Below are 23449 nucleotides of genomic sequence, written 5' to 3'. Positions count from 1 at the left end.
TTGTCTTAATTCTGAGGAATAAACAATCCTAAATGTATTGTACATATAGCATTTAGTATTAGGTTTCTTCAATACTTGGAGTTTCTCTAGGTCATGCATTTCTGACACTTCTGGTGGAGAAGTCAGAACTGTCAGGAATATGATCTTGACTTTGCTAACAAATCTCAGTCATTTTCGTAGCTTCAGCATCTACAGGCCTGACCACCCAAATAGTTTGTGCAGCTGTTCATTAATGAGTCAACAGATCGGTACTTGATAAAATATATTAATAATTTACTGAACTTTGGCACTAAAACTAGGTAAAATTGAGAAGACTTTTCACCACAGCTATTGTATATGCTATTTTATTTTTGGTTTCTGTGTAAGTTTACTCATTTCAGGTAAGAGTTCTTTGAGATTACTCAGTACTGACCTTAATGTATTCTCTGATGAAACAGTAAAACTGTTTGCTTAGGTGTGCTTTTCTGCCCTGGGGTTTCCAGCTTAGATAGCTAGAGCAGATGCATTATGAGCTACCGTAGCATTTGCACAAGGAGCAGAATTTTAAAACTGTATCTAGCATCTTCAACACCTCCATTGGTGCCTACTTCTTACACCTATTCATACTTTTCCTTTCCCATATCTGACATACTCTTTATCATTCGTGACCGGATGGGGAATACTGATTTATTCTCTTTCATTTTGGAGGCAAATAGAAGAAACTGGGAGAAGATCCTTGACTGTCTTGGTTGTGACATCTTCAGAGTGTTTGTTTTGCCTATGTTGGGGGAATGTTATCAAGCTTTTAAGATAGAATGCTTTCAACTCATTGAGCATCGTCTTGGGACTTGCCAACTAATAATAACGCTAACATAAAATAATTACCTTTTCTAAAAATGTTTATTTTATTACCTATCCCTACTTCATTTCGTGCATGAAGGAATACTACTGAACTCCATATTGCACATCACAATTTGTTCCTAAATAGTCATCTCTTTCAAACAACATAGCTTGAAGCAATCCAAAGAGTAAGTACCTAATTCAGATGGATAAAACAAGTCATTCTTTAGCAGTTTCCCAGTTTTAAGGTAAGAGGATTTACCCTCGCATATCTAAACCAAGTACACAAGTACTCTTTTTCGGCACCTGATAAAAGGATGAGATCTCTTTTGCTTTTGAACAGAATTATCCTACCAAAGGAAAGCAGTTTATCAAATGTGGGTAGTTTGGGGTGGGGTATTTTGCTTTTTTTAAAAACTGGAATGTGTGAAATGAAGATTATGTCATGTTGTAAACATTTCTAAAAGAATGAAGATTTTAATCTCTATGCGCTTTTGGAGGTGTTTGGTATGCCATGACTAAAATAGAACCTAATGTAACATAAATGCACTGTTAATCTCTCAATGGATTGTTAAGAGGGTAGCACTCTTTGGATTTAATAGGGTTCTGTAACATTTTTGTAAATGTGGATTTTTTTCAATATTTTATTTTTTTCTTAACAGTAAAGAGTTCAGTTAGTTGATCTCCAGTGTATTAAATAAGAACAAAACTGACTCTTCTGAGCTAGCATTGCTGAACAGTATTTGATGAGATGTTATTAAAAAGTAGTGAAAAATAGTTTGCTTTTTATTATGAGTTTTACAAAAATATTCAAGTGCAGAAGAAAGGAAAGTGTAGGAATAATTTTAAAACTATTTATGTTATTTAGTGTTTACCTATTAGTTTTCGAACTGTACTACCACAATGTTATGACTTTGCTCTAAGCTCTTCCAGTGGGTTATTGACTTTGTTTGGAAGGAGAGGAACCATGTATAGTTTTACTCAAAAGAACACTTTATTCCGGGTTTATTTTGTTATTTTAAGTGAAGTTAGATCTGAGGTTACCTGTGCAAACTTCCAGCTGCTAGGTTATATGTGAAGTTACCAGGATATGATAACTTAACTTTGGTAGACACATGCAATATTTTTACCTCCCAAAAAGGTAAAGTTAAGGGTCAAAGATCTCTTTGAAATTACAGTGAAATATAAATTTGCAAGTACCCGCAAAGCTGGACAGTAACAAAAGGCTTAGGTCATACATATTTTCAAGTTCAAGTGGAAAAGAAAGAATTGTGATATATTGAGTTTTGACGTATGTGGAAGATGTGTAATGAAAGGCTGTGTAACTTTTATGTTATGCCCAGCTGCTTTTTATTATATAATGAGTGCTTGCATGTACTCTCAATATATGAGTGTATTCAATAGCTTTGGCATTGGGTCTTACTTTTAACATTTGGAGCAAAGGACATGGTTTACAGAATATTTGGGGCAGCAGGGAGTGAAGTTCCTGTTCTCACATAATTAAAAAATGAGTTGTGCTTCGTAGGGCTTTTTATTCAGCCTAGGCTTGTTGAGCTCATATGTCACCTAGGGAAGACTGGTGAGCAGCTCTTGAAGATGCAGTTTGCATCCATCAATTAATTGAGAACATCCAACAGCAGTTGCTAAATGCATTAATAATTGTGCGCACATGTAGTTTTGTAGTTTACAGGGCAGTGGATAGTACCCTGGAGAAGCAGCTAGCAAAAATGATGTGAAGAGAAGTACATGAATGTAGATGGGCAGGGATCTCATTTTCACACAGGCATACGGTAGAAGGAAATGGTTTGATACTTCATTATGTTATATCTTTCTGTATTGATTTTGCCTCAGGAAAATTCAGTGTAGTTTCTCTCATACGAATGATGGCAGCTTTGATTTTTTGTTTGCTTGAGGGTAAGTGGGAAAGGCATTCGGTCCAAAGGAATTAGATTAGAGGCCCACAGAAATCAGCCTAAATATAAATTTTCAAGCCATGAGACTTTTGAGATACACTATTGCACAAAGTGTGTCAATTGACATATCTGTAGATACACATTAAAATGAAGCTGATATTTGTGGAATGAGGTGCAATTTGTGGGAACCTTAAGGAAGTACACTGGTTAATACCCTTTCCTCATTTGAAGTGAACTCTTTATAACTAAAGGCGTCAGATTAAGGAAAATACAAAATAGCTTCCACTACTATAAAAACTTTTTCATTTGATTTTATCATGCTTTGAAAATATGATAATCACATAGAAAAAAAAAAATCGGATTTCAGCCCATAGTCACCATTTGAATTTTACTTTTCAAGTTCTTTAGATATTAAAATCTCCACGTTTCAGAAGAAATTGTATGAACTGCAAAATTTTGTCTTCCTACCTTTCACTATTTGGTGTTAAATCTGATGTTTGCCTCTTCCAGAAGTGCTTTATAACTTTGGCTGTCCTTTCTAAATACTTGGTTATACAACACTGACTTAGGAACTTGTTAATTTGAAAATTTAAAAGAAAATGTTTAAGAAGACAGGAACCTTGGCCAAATTTTTGCATGATTTCAACTTAAATGTTGAGGTGCAAACTCAGACAAAATATTCAGATACAATTTTACAAGGGTAAATCCATCCCTAAAATACTCGTGTTTAGGAACCTAGTGAAGTCTCACACAACCTACGTATCTAGAACTTTGCTCGTGTGCTCATACTTATGCAAAAAACTTTGTTTCTGTGTCAGGAGCCCCTCTAATGATGCATGGTTATAGGTATAGACTGAACTTTTTCTTCTCTTTGCAGGCAGAACTTGTTGATGTACAGTATGGCACCGTGGAAGACTTGATCCGGATTCAATCCATTACAAACGTGACCAAAAAAATTGCACTTCTGAAGCTAGGACAATCACCTTTGCTTTATAAGGTTAGTCAAATGCTTGTTGCACATTAGCCACATTATTTATTCAGGGGTTTTTTTTCAGTTTCAGAATGCCAAACCAGAAATCTTTCCATTCTATCCCAATAAATCAGGATTTACAGGCATTCAGAATCGTCCTCAATACTAGCCAATTTCATCTGCAATGCCTTTTGTGTGTTAGTTATTTATTTTGCCGTGTATCTTACAGTGCCCCACTAGTATACTGTATTTTCTCTGAGTGTACTCTAAGCCTTTTGACAAATAAAGAAGTCCCTAAAAGAAATAATAAAGCATAAGAGGGGAAAAGGAGGCCGCTGAGGTCAGGAATGGTTAGATCCGTGTCTGCTAAAAATGTGTGTATAACACTGCACTGAAGTCTTTTTTTTTTCTGCAAAATTTTGCGTAGAGCTTGGCCTGCTGGCTGTAGTTTCAGTGCTGTGTGAGGCAGAGCACAGTGTGTCCTCATCAGACCTCAATCTCTGTGCGTCCTTCCCAGCGCCATTGGACTGTGTTGAAAGCACGGCGTGTTGCGCTGTGCTGTGGGTGTGCTGCTGCCAGCACTGAGATTGTGAGCTAGTAACTGGTAGTGTACAATTTAGGACTAACACTGTTGTTTATGGATTTGTTTAAGCAATGACATCATAACTTGATTTCATCATGACATGCCCTACTCTGTGGAGAATTTGCCTTTGCCACCTTGCTTCTTTTCTGCCGTCCTTACCACCTTAGTGGGAAGAAGGGGACTGGGAGTTGGAAAAGAGCATTAACTTCTGTGGTGTTTTGCTGTGTAAAATGCGTAAGCAAGCTACCCTCATAAATACCCTCATTTATTCCCACTGCCTTTACTGGTCGGCCACTCCTGTAAAATCACTTGGATTTACTGGTCTATGGATGGGTTACGACCAGTTGAGAATGAGAACCACGTTTTTTTCTTTGAGTCCTTTCTTCCCTCTTCTTTGGTTGCAATTGTGTGGGGAGGGCGGGGTGTGAGTGACTGTGTCTGTTCTTTCTCCTCCAACTCCAGCCCTGGCAGAGAGTGCAGGGGTGGAGCTCATTAGTCCACTTGTACCTTAGACGTAATAGACTCAATGTATAAACCACATTTAAATTCTAAATGTCAGTAACTGCCTTCTATTGCAGATATTTTATAAACAAAAATGCTGGTTTGTCTTTCAGAAAATACACTAGCCCAGTAAACATTTAAACTATTCATTCCCAATTCACAAAAGCAATTATAAAAGAACAGTAACTCCAGGTCTTATAATTAACAGAATCAAGATCTGCTCTGTTGACCATAGAAAGCACAATTGGGACCACCACACAGGTTCAGAAAATAACCACTTCGGTTTTTTTTTTTCTGTAGGAACAATATTTGTCTGAATAAAAATGCCATTTTCAACTGAGTAGCTTTAGCTGTTTATTTATACTATTTAGATGCAATCTAATTGTGCCCGTGAAAGGTCAGTTATCATTGTTGGAACTTGGCTGTTGTGCATCGTTTCCACCAGTAGGTCTAATGCTGCATTTCGCTGCTAAATGACAAAAATGATGATACGGCAGTTGGGACTTATGAAGTAGGAATTTTAAAAAGATGCAAAGCTTGCTGTGGTAGCTCTGTCTAAAGTGTATATGAGATGGCCTTTTTGCCAATGTATTTTGTGTTCCTGTAAGCACTTATTATATCTGAATTAGCAAATATTGCCACTTGAAGGAATAGGGCAAAACATTTGGTGCTGGGGACAGGGTGCATCTCAAGAACTTTTATTTTGGGTTAGCTGTAGTCTGGTCACAAGAAGTAAATGCTAATTGTGGCTGATGTATATCAACCACAGTTCTGGTCCTCATCTGCTCTTCCAATTTGCATGTTCAGAGTCTGTTATGCAATATGAACTGAGGCGTGGTATGATCTTTGCATGCTCAGGATCTGAGCCATAAATACAACTCCCCAAACGTACCTTTTCTGTTCTGCTCCTGCAGGTAGGAAGTTTGCCCTTTGTTTGTTATTTCTTCTTTTTGAGGTTGTAAACTTTCTTTTTTTTAGAATATAAATTGTGTCTCTTTGTGAAATAATTGTAAGTTATTAAAAGTATGATAAAATATGTAGGAAGATATCAGAAATAGTTTCTTCTTTCATAAGGAATATTTGAAGTGAAAGAGAAAGATTGCCTTAAACAGCAAGTCCTGCTAGTTTAAATGGGCCCCATATCTCATCATTAAATCTACTTTTTGTATCTTTTCCCCTAATGCTTATGTTTCTGTAGTTACTGAGTCTCACATTTTTATTTCAGCAGATACTTCCCTCTGCTTATTTTCCTTATCTCTGTCTTCCATGTGCTTGGTTTTACATCACATTAAAACAGAATGCTAGTTCATAACAGAACTGTCACTGTGTGTGTATATCTATATATATTTGTGGCTTTTCTTTCTAATTTCTGTATTTAATTTGTATTTTTCACTTTTTAATGTTCTTTAATTTCTCATTATTATTACTTTATATAATACAAATGTCTCACTCTGGATTTCGGTCTTATTTTTGTAGATACTGCACTGAGGTTTCATCTTCATAACAGTTTCTAATCATGCCTCTATTTTTCAGCTTTGCATTTTCCCTTGCATGGACATGCTTTTTACCTCTCTCTTTTACTGCCATCATCAACTGCTGTTTTTCATGTGCTTTTCCTTTTTTCCCTTTTTGTGTTTTAATTTGCCTGGGTTTTTTTTCCACTCTCGGCTGTTCTTTCTCTCCATATTGAGTGTGTTGGAAATAGCCAGGAGAATTTTATTATTTATTTCAGACAGAAAACTCACCATGAAAACTGAACAACATTTCTTTAGTCTTTACATTGCATTAACAGAAAGAAGTATATGCTGGTAGAAAGCAGGTTGATATACAAGGGCATAATTTATAGAAATAAGTCCAAGTAATGGAAATTCGAATATTTGGAAAAATAATTATATTACTGACAATATTTTTGCTGTAGAGATTTAGTTTGGTATGTTATAGAAATCAGATGGGGTACAAAATTTGGAGGAGGTTTGAGGTTGAAAATAATTTTGAGTTGCTTTCAGTCTTTCAAACTGCACCCATCTCTCATATCTTCAGACACACTGAAAACAATAGATGGTATATGGAGCTTGGAGTAACTTGGAATTGAAATACACAGAATTTCAAGTATGGAGAAAAGCCTGAAGTTAATTTACTGTTAGAATATGCAGTTGAATCCTTAACATGAATAATTCTGATTAAATTTGGTAAGGTTCATAAATTAAGCTGCTTTGTGAGAAAAAGATTTGTAGAAATCTGACCTTAAGTTATTTTTGCGATTGAATGTGGTTTTCAGATTTTGTTGGGAGTGTTGAATTTCTGTTCTACAGAACGTAGTGTCTGATCAGGGCAAGAAGGGCAGCAGATATGGCAGTGGGCAATTTTCTTACAGTGTGGGCAGAGCCACACAGACACATCTTAATCCCTTAAGTTGGACCTGTTCAAATAAAGAATGTGTTACTACAGCGACATGGTAAGTTATACACACAAAAAGAAAGACCATCGACCCTACCTTTAAAGTAGAGTAAAGTATCAAACAGAGCATTGACTCTGGGAGAATAAAAAGAATTGATAGAGCTTACATTGCTGTGATAAAAAGAATAGATAAAAAAAGAGTTATGTCTTAATGTATATGTGAATCATAGTGGAGGTTTAGGAAGGTTTTTTACCATTAATATGGCAGTGTTAACATCTGTAAGGGTGCAAGGCTCTTTATTTTATTATAAAATTAATATTAAAAGTGCAAGAAAGGAATGATAGAAAAGATTAAAGGGCTGGAGCAATTTATAGTACAGCAAAGGCAGAGTAATTTTCAAATGCAACTGAAGTTTTTAGGAATTTACTACCACCAGCACCTGGAGTGACAATTTCCTATACTAGCTAAAAGTAAGCCAGTGAACTGAGCGGTGAAGCATCCAGTGTATATTTACACGATGGTGTAACTTAACTTCTTGTAGCCACGATGCTAGTAACCTTTGGCTAAAGGGTGCAGTCATGAATAACTGACAGAAAGAAAACAAAAAAAACCTACTACAGCTACTCCTAAAGGGATCTTGTGACTAGTCTGAGACACTATTGAGAGCTGGATTGTTGCTGATTAAAGAGGAGACTGGATTAAGGAAGAAGAAAATCTTTCTTAAGGAGAAAGCTGAAGTGAGACAAACGTAGAACAGAAATGAAGCACATCTTCTGGAATTAACTGTCATAGAAAAAAAAAAAAAAAGAAGAGTATTTACTTCCTCACACTTTCAGATTGAAAGTGACTGCCTTCTGGTGTTCTGGCTAGAAGGAAAATGTGTCTTGTGGTGGAACATACTTTGTTGGAATCACTGGTGGATTTCAGGAGCCTGTTACATTCAGGAGTTCAGAGTAGGCTCCCTGTTGTCCTTAAAATAAGGAGGATACATAGTTGGGGGAATGATGATGAAACTTCTTAGAAATTATTAAGAAAATCACTTCTGTGGTACTGAACCCCAACTTAAAGAGTAAAGTTTGAGTTGTCTGCTATATTTGCAGACAGAAGCATCCTCTTCTAGTAGTATAAAATGAGTGATGATAAAGATTGATAAAAAACACTTCACTGGCACCCAGCTCCTCTCCCTTAGAGCTTGTCACCACTGTGGGTGCATACAAGAAGAGAGAAGCTTTTTTTTCAGGGAGAACTTCACAGTAGTTCCAATATTCAGCCTCTGGAAATAGCATCACCAGATTCATTTTTTGAGAAACATTGTGAGTCTTGATCATGATTTAATCTTTTGGAGTTGAGATTGAAGAAAAAGCCATAATTTCTGTCCTAAATTAACTTTTAATAGAGTAACAAAAGCCCTGAAGGCCAAACCACTTCATCTTTAGAATGTTCATATATTAACATTTTTTCCACATCCATTAAAGGAAGATGTTGTTCTAATGTGTAAATATCTATATTTATTTTAATAATTTACTGCCTTCATAAATATTCATGAAATTGCTTTTTAACTGTCATGAAGTTTAGAAATGTGGATGCTTGCAGGTTTATGCCGAGGTTATTGGCAGGCACTTACAGATAAGGATTTACTAAATGGAAAATTGAGTCCCAGAATAAAGGCAATTTGCAAAAAGGCTTCTATTTAATATCTGTGTTAGTTTTAAATAAGTTTACATTGGAAAAAGTAATTTCACTTTTCTACTGTCTGCATTGTTTATGTCTTTCCCTCTTGTACTTTTTATTGCTATCACAGATAACTGTGAGAATTACATTTTAAATCTCCATTTAACTAGTACACTCTGTCTCTCCTTCCATTCCTTCCTCCATTCCTATATATACACACATGTATAAGTGTATATGTATGAATATATATACACACACTGTGTGTGTATGTATATATATAAACTATATTGAACAAAATGGATTTAAGGAATGTATTGCATTAATAAGTACACTGGCTTTTTTTTGTTTCTTTGTTTTGTAGAGTGGAATTCTTTTTCAAGGGAGCTTAAGTGCTTATATGCCCATTTCCCATGTGATTCCTGTGGGATTTTTGCTGATACTATATGTCCTCCCAAAGCCCTTCTTGAAAGTTTAAGCGGTATGTATAGGTAGTATGGATGGAAGTCACAGGAGTGTATAAAGATAGACCTGGAGATCTGGATATGAAGGGATCACCTAATAACATCCACTAAAGTAACATACAGTTTCTCAGGTTTTCTCTAATTTACTTCTTTTTAAAATCTCATCTCTTATTCCCAAAATTCCAAGAGTTCCTCTTAAATATCCAAAATGAGTTCAAATTGTAGTAACAGTACTTCTCACTTATATGCCTCCTGTGTTGACTGATAATAATGCTTCTTATTCCTTTGAACAGAAGCAGCAAGCCATAATAACTAGTTAGAGAATTGTGGAGGCACCTTGCCTCAATATCATAAATCTATTCTGTGTTGGGGTGACTAAGAAATCCACCCCTAGCCAACCAAGTGCACATATCCAAGTTAAAAAAAACAAGTCTCTTTGCACAGATGTATCACTTAATGCTTCATCTTAAGGTCATGTTTTAATTTTTTATTAGTAAACTCAGTTTAAAACATAGTTAAAAAAAAGAAAGTACCCATTGCAATACAGTTTTTTCCTGTGAGGTACTAGGGGAATGAAAATTGAGAAATACTGACTTCATAGTGTAGTTGACTTAAAAAAAAGAAATTAAAAAATTGGATTTGTATTGGTGTTTGTAACCTAATCGTGCCAAGCTCTATTGTTTGGTTCCAAGAAGACTGTTACTACTCGGAATAATTTGACTGTGTCAGTTTACCTTGTATTTAATCAAGCATTTGAAGGGTGATGTTTTGTGGCCTGTGCCACCTAAAAGTGAAGCAATGCTAGTACACTTATAAATCTAGTCTGCTCTTGTCCAGATGAATATGAAATAGTTGACAAAAATTTGGTCTGTTATCCCTTAGTCAAATGTTCTGCAGTAAATAAAACTAGAGTGACAATTCCTGCTTTATATGATATAAATGGGGGAAAGTAATTTATTCTTGTAAGTAAGAAGAATGTGTTGGAGTAGGAGAAAAGCAATTGATGTCTGAAAGGAAGCATAATTGTAGCACAACTTGTCAATATTCTCAAGTAATTAACATTTTGGTTGCATCAGTAAAAGGATTTTTGGTTATTACTCATTTCCATTTTGATTAAAAATCCCTGGATTTGTTTGAATGGAAAGAGAAATATGCTATTAGTAGAGTAAACAAGGGGACACGTAAGTTAATGAGCAAAAGTAGATATTGATTATTCTACATTTCTCATGCCACAGACTTTTCCCTGAATGTTTTGAGAAGTCATTGCCATTTTACAGCTATACTTGTATTCCCAGCTGTAGTTCCTGTTCTCTCTTTCTGTTCTGGATTGATACAGAAGTTCCTGAAGTCCCATTACTGAATGCAACAATGAATTCTTAGCTATTCAACGGGATACATAGTCCTGTTATCTTCAGTTGTGCTGAACATTTAATTTTCTCTTGGGAAAATAATTCTAAATATTCATATAGTCAATTGGGTGTTTAATTGCACATTCACTACATATATTTAATGCATCCTTTGAAAAATTAGTCCAGCTCCCATTATGAATGACTATTTCCTGAGGGAAAGGACTAACCATTTTATAGCAGGTCTCCTCCTTTTAGTACAATAGGCTTAAATTGAGTGAGACAGTAAGTGGCTTCCATTCAAAAATGGAGAATGGCTGACTCATAAAAATTTCATTCTGGGGTCTTCTGAAGCTCTTGTTGGGTTTTAGAGGTGTGAAGCCCAAGCATAATTTTCTATTTTATCAAGCCCTTAAAAAGTAAGCAGTAAATGCAATCATCCAATTTACTGTCTGAGTGCTATGTCCTGATAAATGATGCAAAGTCAAGTGAAATGGCTGTGCTGCGAGGCAATTGTTCTGAAGCAGAGCTGAGCAAAGAAATCCATTGCATCAATTTGTACCTCGAAGCCCTAAATCCACACAGCTGATGAGCTACTTGTGTACATGGCAGTAGGAAAGACTTACGCATTTTGCCTTTCCGTCATAAAATCTAGACATTTTAAATTTGCTCTTCCTGCAGATGCATTAGCTATACTTCTGCAAGTGGTCTTTGCACTTTTTCTGCTGCTTATATAGAGAATTGTAAGCAATTTTTCTACCCAAGCTGCTAATTGAGCTGGCTCTTCAGATTAGTTGAGCTTGGACTTCACAAAAGAGCCATTGACAGACAAATTATCTGGGCCCTTTTTTTTTTTCCCCATCTTGTATTTCCAGCACATACTCTTATTTCAAGAACAGCTAAGAAAGTGAAAAAGAAAATGGAAGATACAGGAGCTTTGAGTAGAGAGGAGGAGTGAGTATATAAAATCTTATCCTGCCAGAACAGATCTATCTGCCTTTTGATTCTTTGAAAGTGTCAGCAACGCAACCCATGCCATTAATCTTCAGAACTGCCCACTTAAATAACTCTGTGAAAGGTAATTGAAGACCAGGACTGTACGTGCTGGTTATTTTGTATTTTCTGGAATAATGATGAGAAGAAAAGGTCTTTCGTTAGGCAACAAATGTTTTGTATGTAGACCCCTCATTCTGTAGCAGTTTGAATTGTATGGCATGTTCTGCAGTTGTTACTGGTTTATTATTTCATTAAAGGGATATTTTTATATATATATAGATATTACTTCTTAATAATCCATTTATTTACATGTCATTCCTCCTGAACAAAATGTTTATGTAAACCTTTATTAAAGAGATATATTAAAGAGATTTTGGAAGTAAATAGTGCTATTCCTAGAATCAATGTTTTACTTGATAAACCAGGATGTCACAGATTACTGAATTATTTTCATGCCTTGTGGCTCTTTTTTTATTTTGTGATGTGTCCTTTAAAATGCAGCTACATTAACCTAGGTAAGAAAAGATTTAGTTTAGTCAGTAGGTTTCTTAATAGAAATAACTTTGATGCTAGTCCTGCAGTTCAGGAAATATAGCCCAAGCCAGACCTTGGTTTGGTTTGTTCTGCACAGCTTCACAGACTTATCTGTGAGAATGGGTTAACAAAATCAGCACTTGTGATTTGTGTATGAACATCTGAATTCTGTCCTTTCAAATACACTTGTAGTTTGCATTGGAACAGAACTTTGAGTAGAAATGTGGTCTTGCTGAATGCTGATACCCAACCTTTTCTGTGGCATCAGTGGAACTGGGTTTTTATCTGTTACATTCTGTAGCCTATGGAAGATTTTTATTATTTTCCCTGGGGTTATTTGGCACATGCTTTTCAGATCTGTAGATGAATGTTTATGGAACACAGCTGAATAAAATGTACAACTGCTTGTCCTCATGATTTCAGAAAGTTTTGGGTTTTTTTTTTGAGGGGCGTGGCATTTTTAACATTATATTTTTTCTTTTTTTTTTTTTTCTAATACTGGAGAATTCATATAACACCAAAGTCAAAACATCTATTTGAGTCATGTGAGCCTCTTGATGCCTGTGCATGAATTTGAAAAGAAAAACACCATGTCCATCACTACAAATGTAATTGGCACCCTCTTTGCAAGTACAGCAGTTGCCACTTGGAATATTTAATTTCAATTGCCAAAACATTAAACTAACCTTCTGTGCAGAAGGCAGTTCTCGCACAATGAACATATTTTTCACTTAACAGGAAAAGACTGTGCATTTCAATATGAGTTCTTAGGCATTTTAATTTCATGTTTAAGTCTGAGTGAATAATTCACAGAGAGCAACAAAATTAAACTTCTATTCCGTTTTGTATAGATCTAGCCCTAAATCAATGGCAACTTGTTTCAATTTGTATGTTATCCTCCTGTTTTCTTATGCTTTTAAGTGGCTTTGGGATTTGAGTATGATTTTTTTTTGGTGATTTTTTAGTATTGAATTTATTCTAAGCAATTTTCTGAGAACAATTAATTTCCCATATTGGAAGTTTGGATCATTTATGCTGGTTGATTTAAAAAAATGCTTTTAGGCTTTTTGATACAAGTGATCAGTCAAGGATGTTGCATTCAAAAAGATTCCTGAGCTTCTGTGCATTGGGAGAGAAAACAAAAGTTGCATGATCACAGGCACTGAAACCTTAGGTTAAAATTGGGTGGAGATGCTTTCCTTAATTGATTTAAGATGCCATTAATAACTAGTAATGTTTTTAATTAATAGTTCCAAATTTCATATCACTTTTACACTTCAAATTTCTCCAAGTATCAGGTTCTTCAACAGATTAAAAAAAAAAAAAAAAGAAAACAAAAAGACCCAAAAAAGAATGAACCCCCCCTCATGCTGTTGTTGATGAATGCCTTGTAATTGTAAATAATCATAGTGTGTACATTAGCTGAGATTTGTGAGCACATAGCCCAATTATGTCTAGATACAGATAATATTTTAGATGGAGGACAGAGTATTTGCATTTTGTGAAGGTTGGAGGGGTGCCTGCATTGACAGTGGAACTGGTTATTTATGTTTTTCCACTCTTAGGATATTATGCAGGCATCATAAAAAGTGTTACCACACAGCCTCAGAAGTGACCTTGAGATGACCTAGAGAGACCACCCTTTTGATAAGAAAGAAGCATGTCTTTCTTTTTGAAGTCAGTCTTGGTTTTCCCTAGAATGGAAACTGACTATATTTCCTTTTCTATCAGTATTTAGTTATAGGTGATGGCTTTATGATATAAAATGTCCATTGGGGAACTTGCCTGACAATTCATTTCAGACAGACTGTGATCTCAGATGAAAAATGATAACATGTAATTCATTCAGCCACTTGACCATGACCCATTCCTTTTTGTCGTATTATAGAGCATAGGAGGAAAAGGGAGGTCTAAATCTTGTAGTTCAGGTGATTCTTGGGTACCAGGCTTAAGAAAGCTTTATGGTAGACTAGAAATAAATTACTCCTGTGTATCTGACTGCAGTAGAAAATGCTGACTCTCGGCAACCATGTATGCCACCTTAATTTCTGATTCTGTTAGCAATGCAGTGAATCACATAAATGCATGATACGTTAGATCTGCTGTTTCAAGTATCAGAGAAATGTTGAGGCTTATGGGCTTCATGGGCTCTTGCTATGCCTGGCAATGCAAGTTGTCTCCACTGTAAGGTGCCATGCACCAGCCATAAAAACGAGATACAGGGAAGATGTTTGGAATGCAGTAAAGTTGTGACCTAGCCTCCTTTTTCTGTGCAAGAACTGTATGTAGCAGCAGACCCATTCAAAATGGTGTACATATGGCTTTCTTGTTTTGAAAAATATCAATGGTGTAAGTGCCATATTTTCACAGTGTTTCACTCCTGGGATTAAGGGGGAGCACTTCTAAAAGGTGGCTTTTACCCTAGCCAACAAAACAGCATTGAAAGGGTGATACAAACTGTGATGAAAGTACAGAAATTTTTACTCTAGAACATTTAATTTACAATTTGTTCATTTTCACTGCAATGCAATCCATCAGAAACAAGCTAAATACAAGAGGTTGAGATCTTGGCACTTAAAAAAAATGAATGTGAGGACATTATACCCAGAAATGTATTTTGTGTTCAACATTGTAGATACACTATAATTTGTTTGCAAATGCCTGTAGTGTTTTTTTTCATCTGCACCTTTTGAGATTTTTTTCTAGAAAAAATTGTACCTTTTGCAAGAGTAAAATGAGTCTCATAAATATACTTCACATTTTTAAATACAGTTTTTATTAGAGTGATAATTTATTGATTAGTATTGTTTGCAGACCTGACTGGGATGAATTTTGATGTGAGTACAATACAAATTAATTGAATGTTGCAAGAACTAAATCTGCTGCTCCCATTCAAAGTGCTTGAAAATTAAACAATTTCAAGGCATACAGATTCAGAAACTATGATTTGCTTCTGACCTACTGAAAGTGCAGAATTGTTCAATTCTTAGTGATAGCAGTGGTAATAGAGGAAGAATATCTTAAATATCCTGTTTATCCCTTTTTCTGTTCAACAAACAAGTAGAATAAAACTTAAAGTAAATTATTTAATTTTGGAAAAAAAATACCTTTTTTTTAATTCCAAATTCAGTTGGATTGTTAATAGGAGAAACTTTATTTGTCACTACAGAGGGAAGCTTTATATAGTGAGAGTTCTAATATTCTGCTTTTGCTCTAGAAGAATGTAGAAATGCATCCTTATCTTTCGTCATATTAAAACTAGCTTCATTTACTGTAAAGAACATATTTAAGTGTGTTGCTTAGTATGTTTTACAGTAGCAAGTCCCCTTTAGCAAAAGAAGAAGCGCTGTCTGCTGTTTATTCCAGTAAAACTCTCATATGATGATAAGGTCATGGCCGTAGCATAGTACTGTTATTGTTGAAATATTGTTACCATAAACTGTCGTGGTGGTACACACAGACAATCACTCATCCAGAATGATCGTCTGCTTCATCTTCTGTCAAGGAGTTCTTATTGACCAGAAAAAAGTCTCCATCTTTTACTATAAGAACTTAACAGAAAGAAATGTCTTCAGGCAGCCCGATATCTTTACCTGACACGGCTTATGCTTAGGGGAAGCATGGCTCGTATGAGTTAAAAAGCAAGTACAAAGTCGTTTATTTTGGGGTTTTTTATTTACTGTACCTTCCACAAAAATGTCTGTCGATGGTGGTGTGATTTTCTGCAGTAGAGAATGTGGTTGGGCTGATCTAATTATGATCATGAGTGTTCCAATAACCGCTATATTCCACTACTTAGCCTGTTTGTACTTACCTCTACAATATCTTGTGGTGATGAGGGATGAGTCCCACTGTGCACACATGTACAATTACTTGATATAGTATTGCACGTTTGGGAAAATGTGTATTTAAACTCTGGCAATGCTTTGCTACTTATTACAAACACTAGTCTTTTAAGCTTTTAGGCATCTACATGATGTTTCGCGTCCATGGTGCTTTACGTGATGATTTGGTTTGCCTCTATAGACATCTATAAATACAAGGGAAGAAGGCATCTTTAACATTGCTCTTATCATGTTCTCTAATTATACTCCAAGAGTAAAAAAGTAGAACAAAACTAAAAACACTGCCCCTCCCCCACAAAAAAATCCCAAACCAAAAGCCAAAAGAACCCATTAAAAAAAACCCAACAAAGTTATTTAAAGACAGTTGTGTGTCTTTTCCTTAAGGATGCAGCAACATGTCCTTTTGTATCTTCTGGTGTTGACTTAAGTCTTTGGAATGGTACCATGTTAACTTTTGAGTCAATTCAATTACAAACAGTATGCCTGATTTTGGAAATCAGTTTGCTAATAATTATGTTTGGACAAAGCTATCTATCTTGTATCTTGAGATACTTACATGCCAGTTTCCTAGCTGAAACCATCTGAGATTTTTATGCCGATGAACAATACATGACGTTTATTGCTTTGTGAAATTTTGAGGAAAAAGGATGATGTGAAGTGGTAATGTCAGTAATAGAAGTGTGGTAATATATGGGTTGTAATTTTACTACTGTCTGAATAGAACTTTTGCACTTATTAGTAAATTTATGTATTATGAATGAAGCTGTGCAACACAAGCTGCATATAGACCTAGAAAGCATATGGCTGTGGAAATTATTCATTGAATAAATAAGCAATAAATTCAGCAATTTTAGAGAACAGAAATACATGGAGGAAATGTCATAAGTGAAACATATTTTAAGTAAAAAACATGTTCTCTGAAATATTCTTTTTAATATATACTTCATCTGCTACTTCTAGAGGCAAATTAAACAGCATTTTTCCTATTATTAAAAAGGGGGCTGTATATTGCTCTAAGTATCCACTTACTGGTGTTGCACCAGCATCTGTACAGTTTGGATCCAACTTATACACAGTTATCCATCTGTCCATAGAAAAGTTCATATCTTCTTGCATCTGTTTCTAACGTGGAGCTGAGTGAGAGCCTTTGGAGAGAAGTACATCTATCACAGATATGTAAATTCTGAACTGTGAGTGTAATTGAGCAAATAGCTTGAGGGGATTCCACAGACTTTGTACTGTCAAAGATCTCTGATGTCAAATATGTGCCTTTACTGCTTTCTGGTTGCTACAAGATCTGCGATTCAAAATATCTTTCTTGAAACATTGTGTTTCTTAATCAAAACATTTCAAAGCATAGAAAAAAGTTGAAATGCCTTTTTTTCCTAAAAAATATTACACTCATACATACAACTTAACACTGTGTGCAACAGAGGAATAATAATAAATTTATTGACTGCTTTGTTGTTGAAGGGCCAGCTAAGTAAATAGGTTAATCCAAGAAAACTGATCGTCAGTTAACAGTACCTCCATGAAAATTAGAGCTATTTCGGTCACTCTCAAAATTGTTTGGGTCTCCAGAATACTATACAGCAATAAGTGTTTTAAAAAATGTCAAGACCAAAGAGTAGAAAAATTCAGGCTCACTGTTGGAAAGCAGACCTCTTTGCTGCTTAAGCTCAAGTCTTTCTGTCCTCATTTTAAGTTAATCATAAAAGTTCTTTCTCCAGCTGGGGTACGAGAATCAATTCATTTTAATAATTTGTTCTTATCCACTTTTCTACAAACCACTAAAAACCTGTTGACTTAGCGCCCTGTTTTATAGTGTCCTTGTCCATCTCCAGCTTGTTGATATGGCTTCTGAAACAAGGGTTATACAGAGGTGGGGGTGCTCAGAAGTTACCCAAGTGTTTGTACTCAAAGCCAGAGAAGTTCTTGGATGGTAAGCTTGGAGCATAACATCAGTGACTGTAAGCTGAAATTAAAATAAATGTCTGTAAGGTACACTTTAGGTTATTTTCTAAAAAGATTTATCTTATGGAATGTGAAGAGCTGAGCTGTGTTAGAGAAAGATTCTACTGTCAGAGCTGCCTTCTGAACTCAGTATCTTCACAGAATGTCACAAGAACAGATCAGTTGCTTCAGAAATCTTGTCTGAAAAGACAGTTTAATAGATGCTGGCAAAAAACCCCAAAGGCAAATTAGATTTTAACCCCCCTGTCATTCTGCTTTAAGTATCTTAACAGAACAACTTAGATATTTATTGTCTCCTATTGACATGTAGGCTGTTGTTGGAAACAGACATTAATTAATTTGGTTTTCTGTTGGTCTAAATTGTCTCTACTTCTGCAATTGCTTATTCATTATGTGCTTTGTCTATTTTAGTATTAATATTTAGCATTCACTACCAAAAAGAATAACTTTTATGTATATTAAGCATTTTTTCTGTCTCCTGAGAGAGTTAGGTTCACTACTCATAAAGGATTACAAAGCCTGAGTCTCTTAGTTTCTGATCCAATTGAGGTTTACTGAAACTGAGCATGTTATGTTGGTACAAAGCTGGTGCAATTAGATGCAGACTTAGTCGCAGAGATTTTACTAACTACTAATATTATAAATGTAATGATTGTGATTGCATTTTTTACTAATACATGATGCAAAAATAAGCTTTCTGTGTAACCCTGAACTGGCTTTCTTTTCACCTAATTGGCCAGTTACAAGCAATGGTAAGTACAAAGATTAGTCATCACTGCCCATCTGTTGCCAGAAAAAAAAAGGATTAATAAGTGAGAATAGACACTTCTATGCTGTTTTCACTCCTTGCCTCACTTGGAAAGATGTTGCATGAGAAAATGCTTGTCTGAACTTGGAACTGTTCCATGATTTTCTATAAATTACTGTGCTGTGCTAAACACCAGGGAATATGAATGTTGTCTTCATTTCTGTTTCAGACCATTCATTCACTGTATGGCCTTGCAGCATGACATTGTGTAGTGCATGAGCTTCTGTTTGAGTTTGGGGTTTTTGTTTTCATATGGTTGGGTTTTTTTCCAGAGTAAAGTTCTGTATATTTTAAAGACATTTACTGAAAGTTCTGTCTCAAGAGAAACCAGTAGTTTAATGGAAATTGACTGATGATGGATTTCATTCTATTTCTTTTTCATTTACATTCGAACTACAGTATATTCTGTGTTTATGTCATTTAAGTCAGCTCAGTGGAGTTCTAGGAACTGCAAATGGTGCTGAATCTTTTCAGTGGGCCCATTAGAATGAACTGTATGTTTTTAACATGCAAGATTTCAAAATATGAAATTTTTGGGTTTTTTCCTGCCTTCCCTGGGAAATTTTTCAGAGGAAGACAAAAAATACTTTACTGCGGCTGCTGCCCATGACCTAGCTGAGGAGGAGAGTGACAGGGAGCAATTGTTTTGCTAACTCATCTTTCTTAACCACCTTTTCTATGACCTTGTTTTGGTATTGGGGTCTTCCTTTCCTAATCACTTCATAAAAAATCCTTATGACAGTAAGTTGGACGTATTTTCCATATTTTATATTTTTTCTCTCCAATTCTTATGACAAGGCAAGGGCATAATTTTGGATTGATGTTCTGGAACTAATTGTATACTAGTGTTATTGAGGAAGAGCTGGGGATTGCTGGGCTTAGGTTTTGGTGGTTTTTTTTTTTTTAACTGATGGTGAATGAATGACTTCGTAGTGCTTTGTGACTGCCAAGGTAATACAACTGCCATCCCTGTTCTTATCAAGTACTTCAACCTTGGATCTCCTTCCTGTAGCTGTTTCTACTATTTCATTTTGGTGAAACGGGCCATTTAGTAGGTCACAGGAGGAGAAAAAGCTCTGTTTTGCTGAATGGAGAACAGTGAAAAAGAAAGAACCTAGTTGAAAAAAAGCTGCAAATGTTGACTTTTTCCACCATTCTCTGTTTTGTGCAGATTTCCTGCAGCTTTGCTTTACCTAAGTTTTACAATAAGTGGTACTTTACTTTATTGCATATTCTGCTATAAACCATGATGTTCAATGTGAATGATCTGCTCATAACTTGTTATGCGTAGCACAGTTCATAAATAAGATATTTTGGAAAAAAATCTAGTTGTCTAGTTGCTAAGATGTCAGTCATGGGAAAATATAGAAACTAGCCAAATTTTTAATTTGGGGATTTGGGGAGCTTAGGAGTGAAAATTAGTACTCTTAATTTATAAAGAACTTATATTGCTAAGGTTTTTAATAACTTCCTTAGTATTTGTAGTTTTTTAAATAACTTTATACGCTGAGGCACATTCTTTATGATAATTTCTTTTATCATTCCTGGTTTGTGACTCTTTTTCTAATAAGGAAGATAAATAAGTTCATTTTGAGTATTGATTTACTTAAAGGCATGATAACCAAGCAGTTAAACACTGCTCTTTTCCATAAATGAAAGTAAAATATTCATCAACCAATTAATAATATGCATTTTCCTACTTGATATATAGATATGCCTGAGGCTTACATACAGCGTAATTTATATCATTATATGTTCCACTTAGAGACATAAAATTAAACCATATGTAAATTTAAAAACTACATAACAATGTTAAGTATTGTCTAAAGAGACTGTTATATTATGTTCAAAGTATTATTTTAAAGGCATGAAACCTGGGTACAATTTAATACCCCAGAAAATAGTTGAGCAGAGAACATGTTTTGTACTTAAAAAGAAATGGACTCACTTTTCATAGAATATTCCAAGATAGTAATTGTGAGAATAATAAAATAAGTGAAAAAGATTTTTTTTTTTTTGCACAGTGCTAATGAAGGCAGCTGTATTTTAACAATCTAACAGACGTCCTGAGACTCAATTACTTGAGGCAGCGAATGTGCCTTAATTAAAAATCTATGACTGATTGTTACGTGGGTTGTGAGAACATCTGCTAATATCTTCATAGATACCATATAACATCTACACTCACAGAGCTAGTAAAGTGATAATCCTACTTTTATCTTGAAGATACTAGGATGACTTTGGCTTTTTGCATTTCAACAATACTAGCTTTCAGTGTTAGGACTGGAGAATATCTACTCGAGGTACGCCATGGGTACCACAAATACAAGCTACATGTAAGTTGAGAGAACATTGTTGAGAGAGTCAAAGATTATGAGTTTGTGTTGCATGAGAAGCAGCGTGGGGTGTTTATGCAAGTGAGGAATGCCTTTCCTCCCTGCTCTTTTACTTCCTTATTCTTGCTGATTAATTAACTGTTGATTTTAGAGCAACGTAATTTTTTTTCCATATTGTTATCTCCATTTTTTGGTTTGGTTTTGGTTTGGTTGGCAGTCTGAGGCCACATTAAATGTCCAAAGCCTACCTCTTTTTGAAAAATTGTTTGTGGAAAGCATCCATAAATGCAAGACATTAATGACATTAATACTGAGATTGAGTGAGTAATGGTAAAGATACCCAGAATACACAGGAGGAGTTGTAGCGAACAACTAGCATAAATTAAATGCACGAAAGACTACACATACCTGGCTTTTAATTGCATGCAACACACAGACGTCTGCTGTTTACTGTCTCACAGTGCAGTACATCTTGTATTGATTCTTCAGTCTTTCACCTACCTGCTACTTTCCACAGTAGCTATAGCATAAGAATTTGATGATCTGTGTCCTGAGTTTAGCATACAAGTTGCTATCCTCTCTTAAACTCCCAGCAGATGACTTGCACCACTACTTAGTCCTAGGGGCTTTCCTCATGGGCAGAGGGCAGTGGCTGTGGCAGTCCGAATGACTTCAGAAGGCTCATGCTTGCAATATAAACTGAGACATAGCTGTTCTTTACCTGCCAGAAGGGCTGCTTTTCCTTTCATCTGAAAACATATACTCATGTTACTTGTCACATATACTCATGTTACTTGGAAAACCAAGCCTGATATGTACCCACTGATGTTTGATTACTGGCAGCACTTAGGTAATACACTTTAGCATTTTTTTTTCCTAGGGCTAGTATGACACTGCCTTGAGTTTTGTTGTTAGGATGGCCTTGAATTTTCATAAAAAACTTAACTGTTAGATTATGAGGATAACTCAGTTACTTAATTAGGTGAAAGTATGCCAGAACTCAGATTTACTTAAGTGTCTGGTTTGTGACTTCAGTTGAATGTGTCTAAAACCAATGAATAAATTACTTCAGTAAAACAAAGTTATGATTTATGTGTTCTTAATCTTTAAATTTTCCTGCATGCTGTCAGGTTACCAATTTTAATGTGACTGTTCTGTGATGAAGGTACCAGTCCACTGGGAGTAGCTCACAATCCCAATCTGTACTGAAGGGCTAGCAGCTCATCACAGGAAGAAACATCAAAATGAGTGTATTTTCCCCCACTGTCACTCACGGCCCCTTCACTACCCCTCTGTAGGTTGGTCTCAGTTTGAATAGCTGGCAGTGTATTTTGTGGGTAAAACATGGAAACTGTGAGCCAGGTTTTTCTTGAACTATCTGTTCCTTCAAGAACAGAAAAGTCCCTAAATGAAAAACGCAGTTTCATCTTGGATGAAAGATAAAGGTTAAATGGACAGGCACTAATAATTTTAAATTGACACATTATATATTTAATAGCTTTACTGCAGTGACAGGTAAAATCCTTTTATTTGAGGTACTGTTTACTGAGTATAAACTATTACCACTTACGAATGTAATCACTTCTCCTTTGGATGACATTTCAGGGTTCAGTTTGTTCAAGTTCTGTCCTCTGTATTAACGCAAGTTTGTTAAAAGGCTTATGGTACTTCAGTCAACAGCACTGAGTTAGTGTGCCGGTATTGCTATGATGGGAGAAAACAAGGAAAGAAAAAACACAGCAGGCTTAATAGTTATAATAATAAGCTAAGAATAGTGGCAATCCTCATCCAAGGGAAAACACCCAGGGCAGAAGGAGCAGGAGCCGATGGGTTTGAGTGCACCAATTGGGAAACACTCCACCCCTGGAATGAGCAGGATTGTTCGAGTCTTGCCACATACACTGTCCTAGATAATCCACCTGGTGACACAGAAGCTCCCAGAAGGGGAGATGATGCGAGTCATCCTGTGGGTGGCACTGGGGCATGTTAAGGCAGGAACAGCCAGCAGGGGCTGCCTCATGGTAAATCCACAAGGCAAGGGCTGCTCAGTTGGTGCAGAGGAAACCATGTTTACCATAGCGAGATGCCACAGCCTTGTGGTGGAGCTGAAGGCTGCAGTGGAAGGGTTTTGGTGTCTGAACATGTTTGCCTTCCTTATGGGAATCCAGAATGGCCAGTGCAGAGGAAGCAATGGTCTTTCACACATCCTACCCCTAGTGCAAGCCACTAGGTAGTTCAGTAGTACTTGCAAGAGATCCGAAGTGAAGCCAGGTGCTGTAATATTCATTAAGCTG

General features: G+C 35.8%; 1 protein-coding gene across 4 annotated transcripts in view; it reads left to right on the top strand.

Annotated features, from left to right (window-relative positions):
• Nucleotides 1–23449, top strand: part of NAALADL2 (N-acetylated alpha-linked acidic dipeptidase like 2) — a 416888-nt gene that overhangs the window by 232945 nt on the left and 160494 nt on the right. For all 4 annotated transcript variants that reach the window (XM_069864505.1, XM_069864506.1, XM_069864504.1 and 1 more), the window contains exon 4: nt 3610–3729. In XM_069864505.1, coding sequence (XP_069720606.1) covers nt 3610–3729 — 120 coding nt within the window. The remainder of the gene's footprint in view (nt 1–3609; nt 3730–23449) is intronic.

This window comes from Phaenicophaeus curvirostris, chromosome 10 (assembly GCF_032191515.1).
Source record: "Phaenicophaeus curvirostris isolate KB17595 chromosome 10, BPBGC_Pcur_1.0, whole genome shotgun sequence".
Lineage (NCBI taxonomy): Eukaryota > Metazoa > Chordata > Aves > Cuculiformes > Cuculidae > Phaenicophaeus > Phaenicophaeus curvirostris.
Note: the sequence above shows the minus strand (reverse complement) of the source record. Positions and strands in the feature narration are given on the sequence as shown.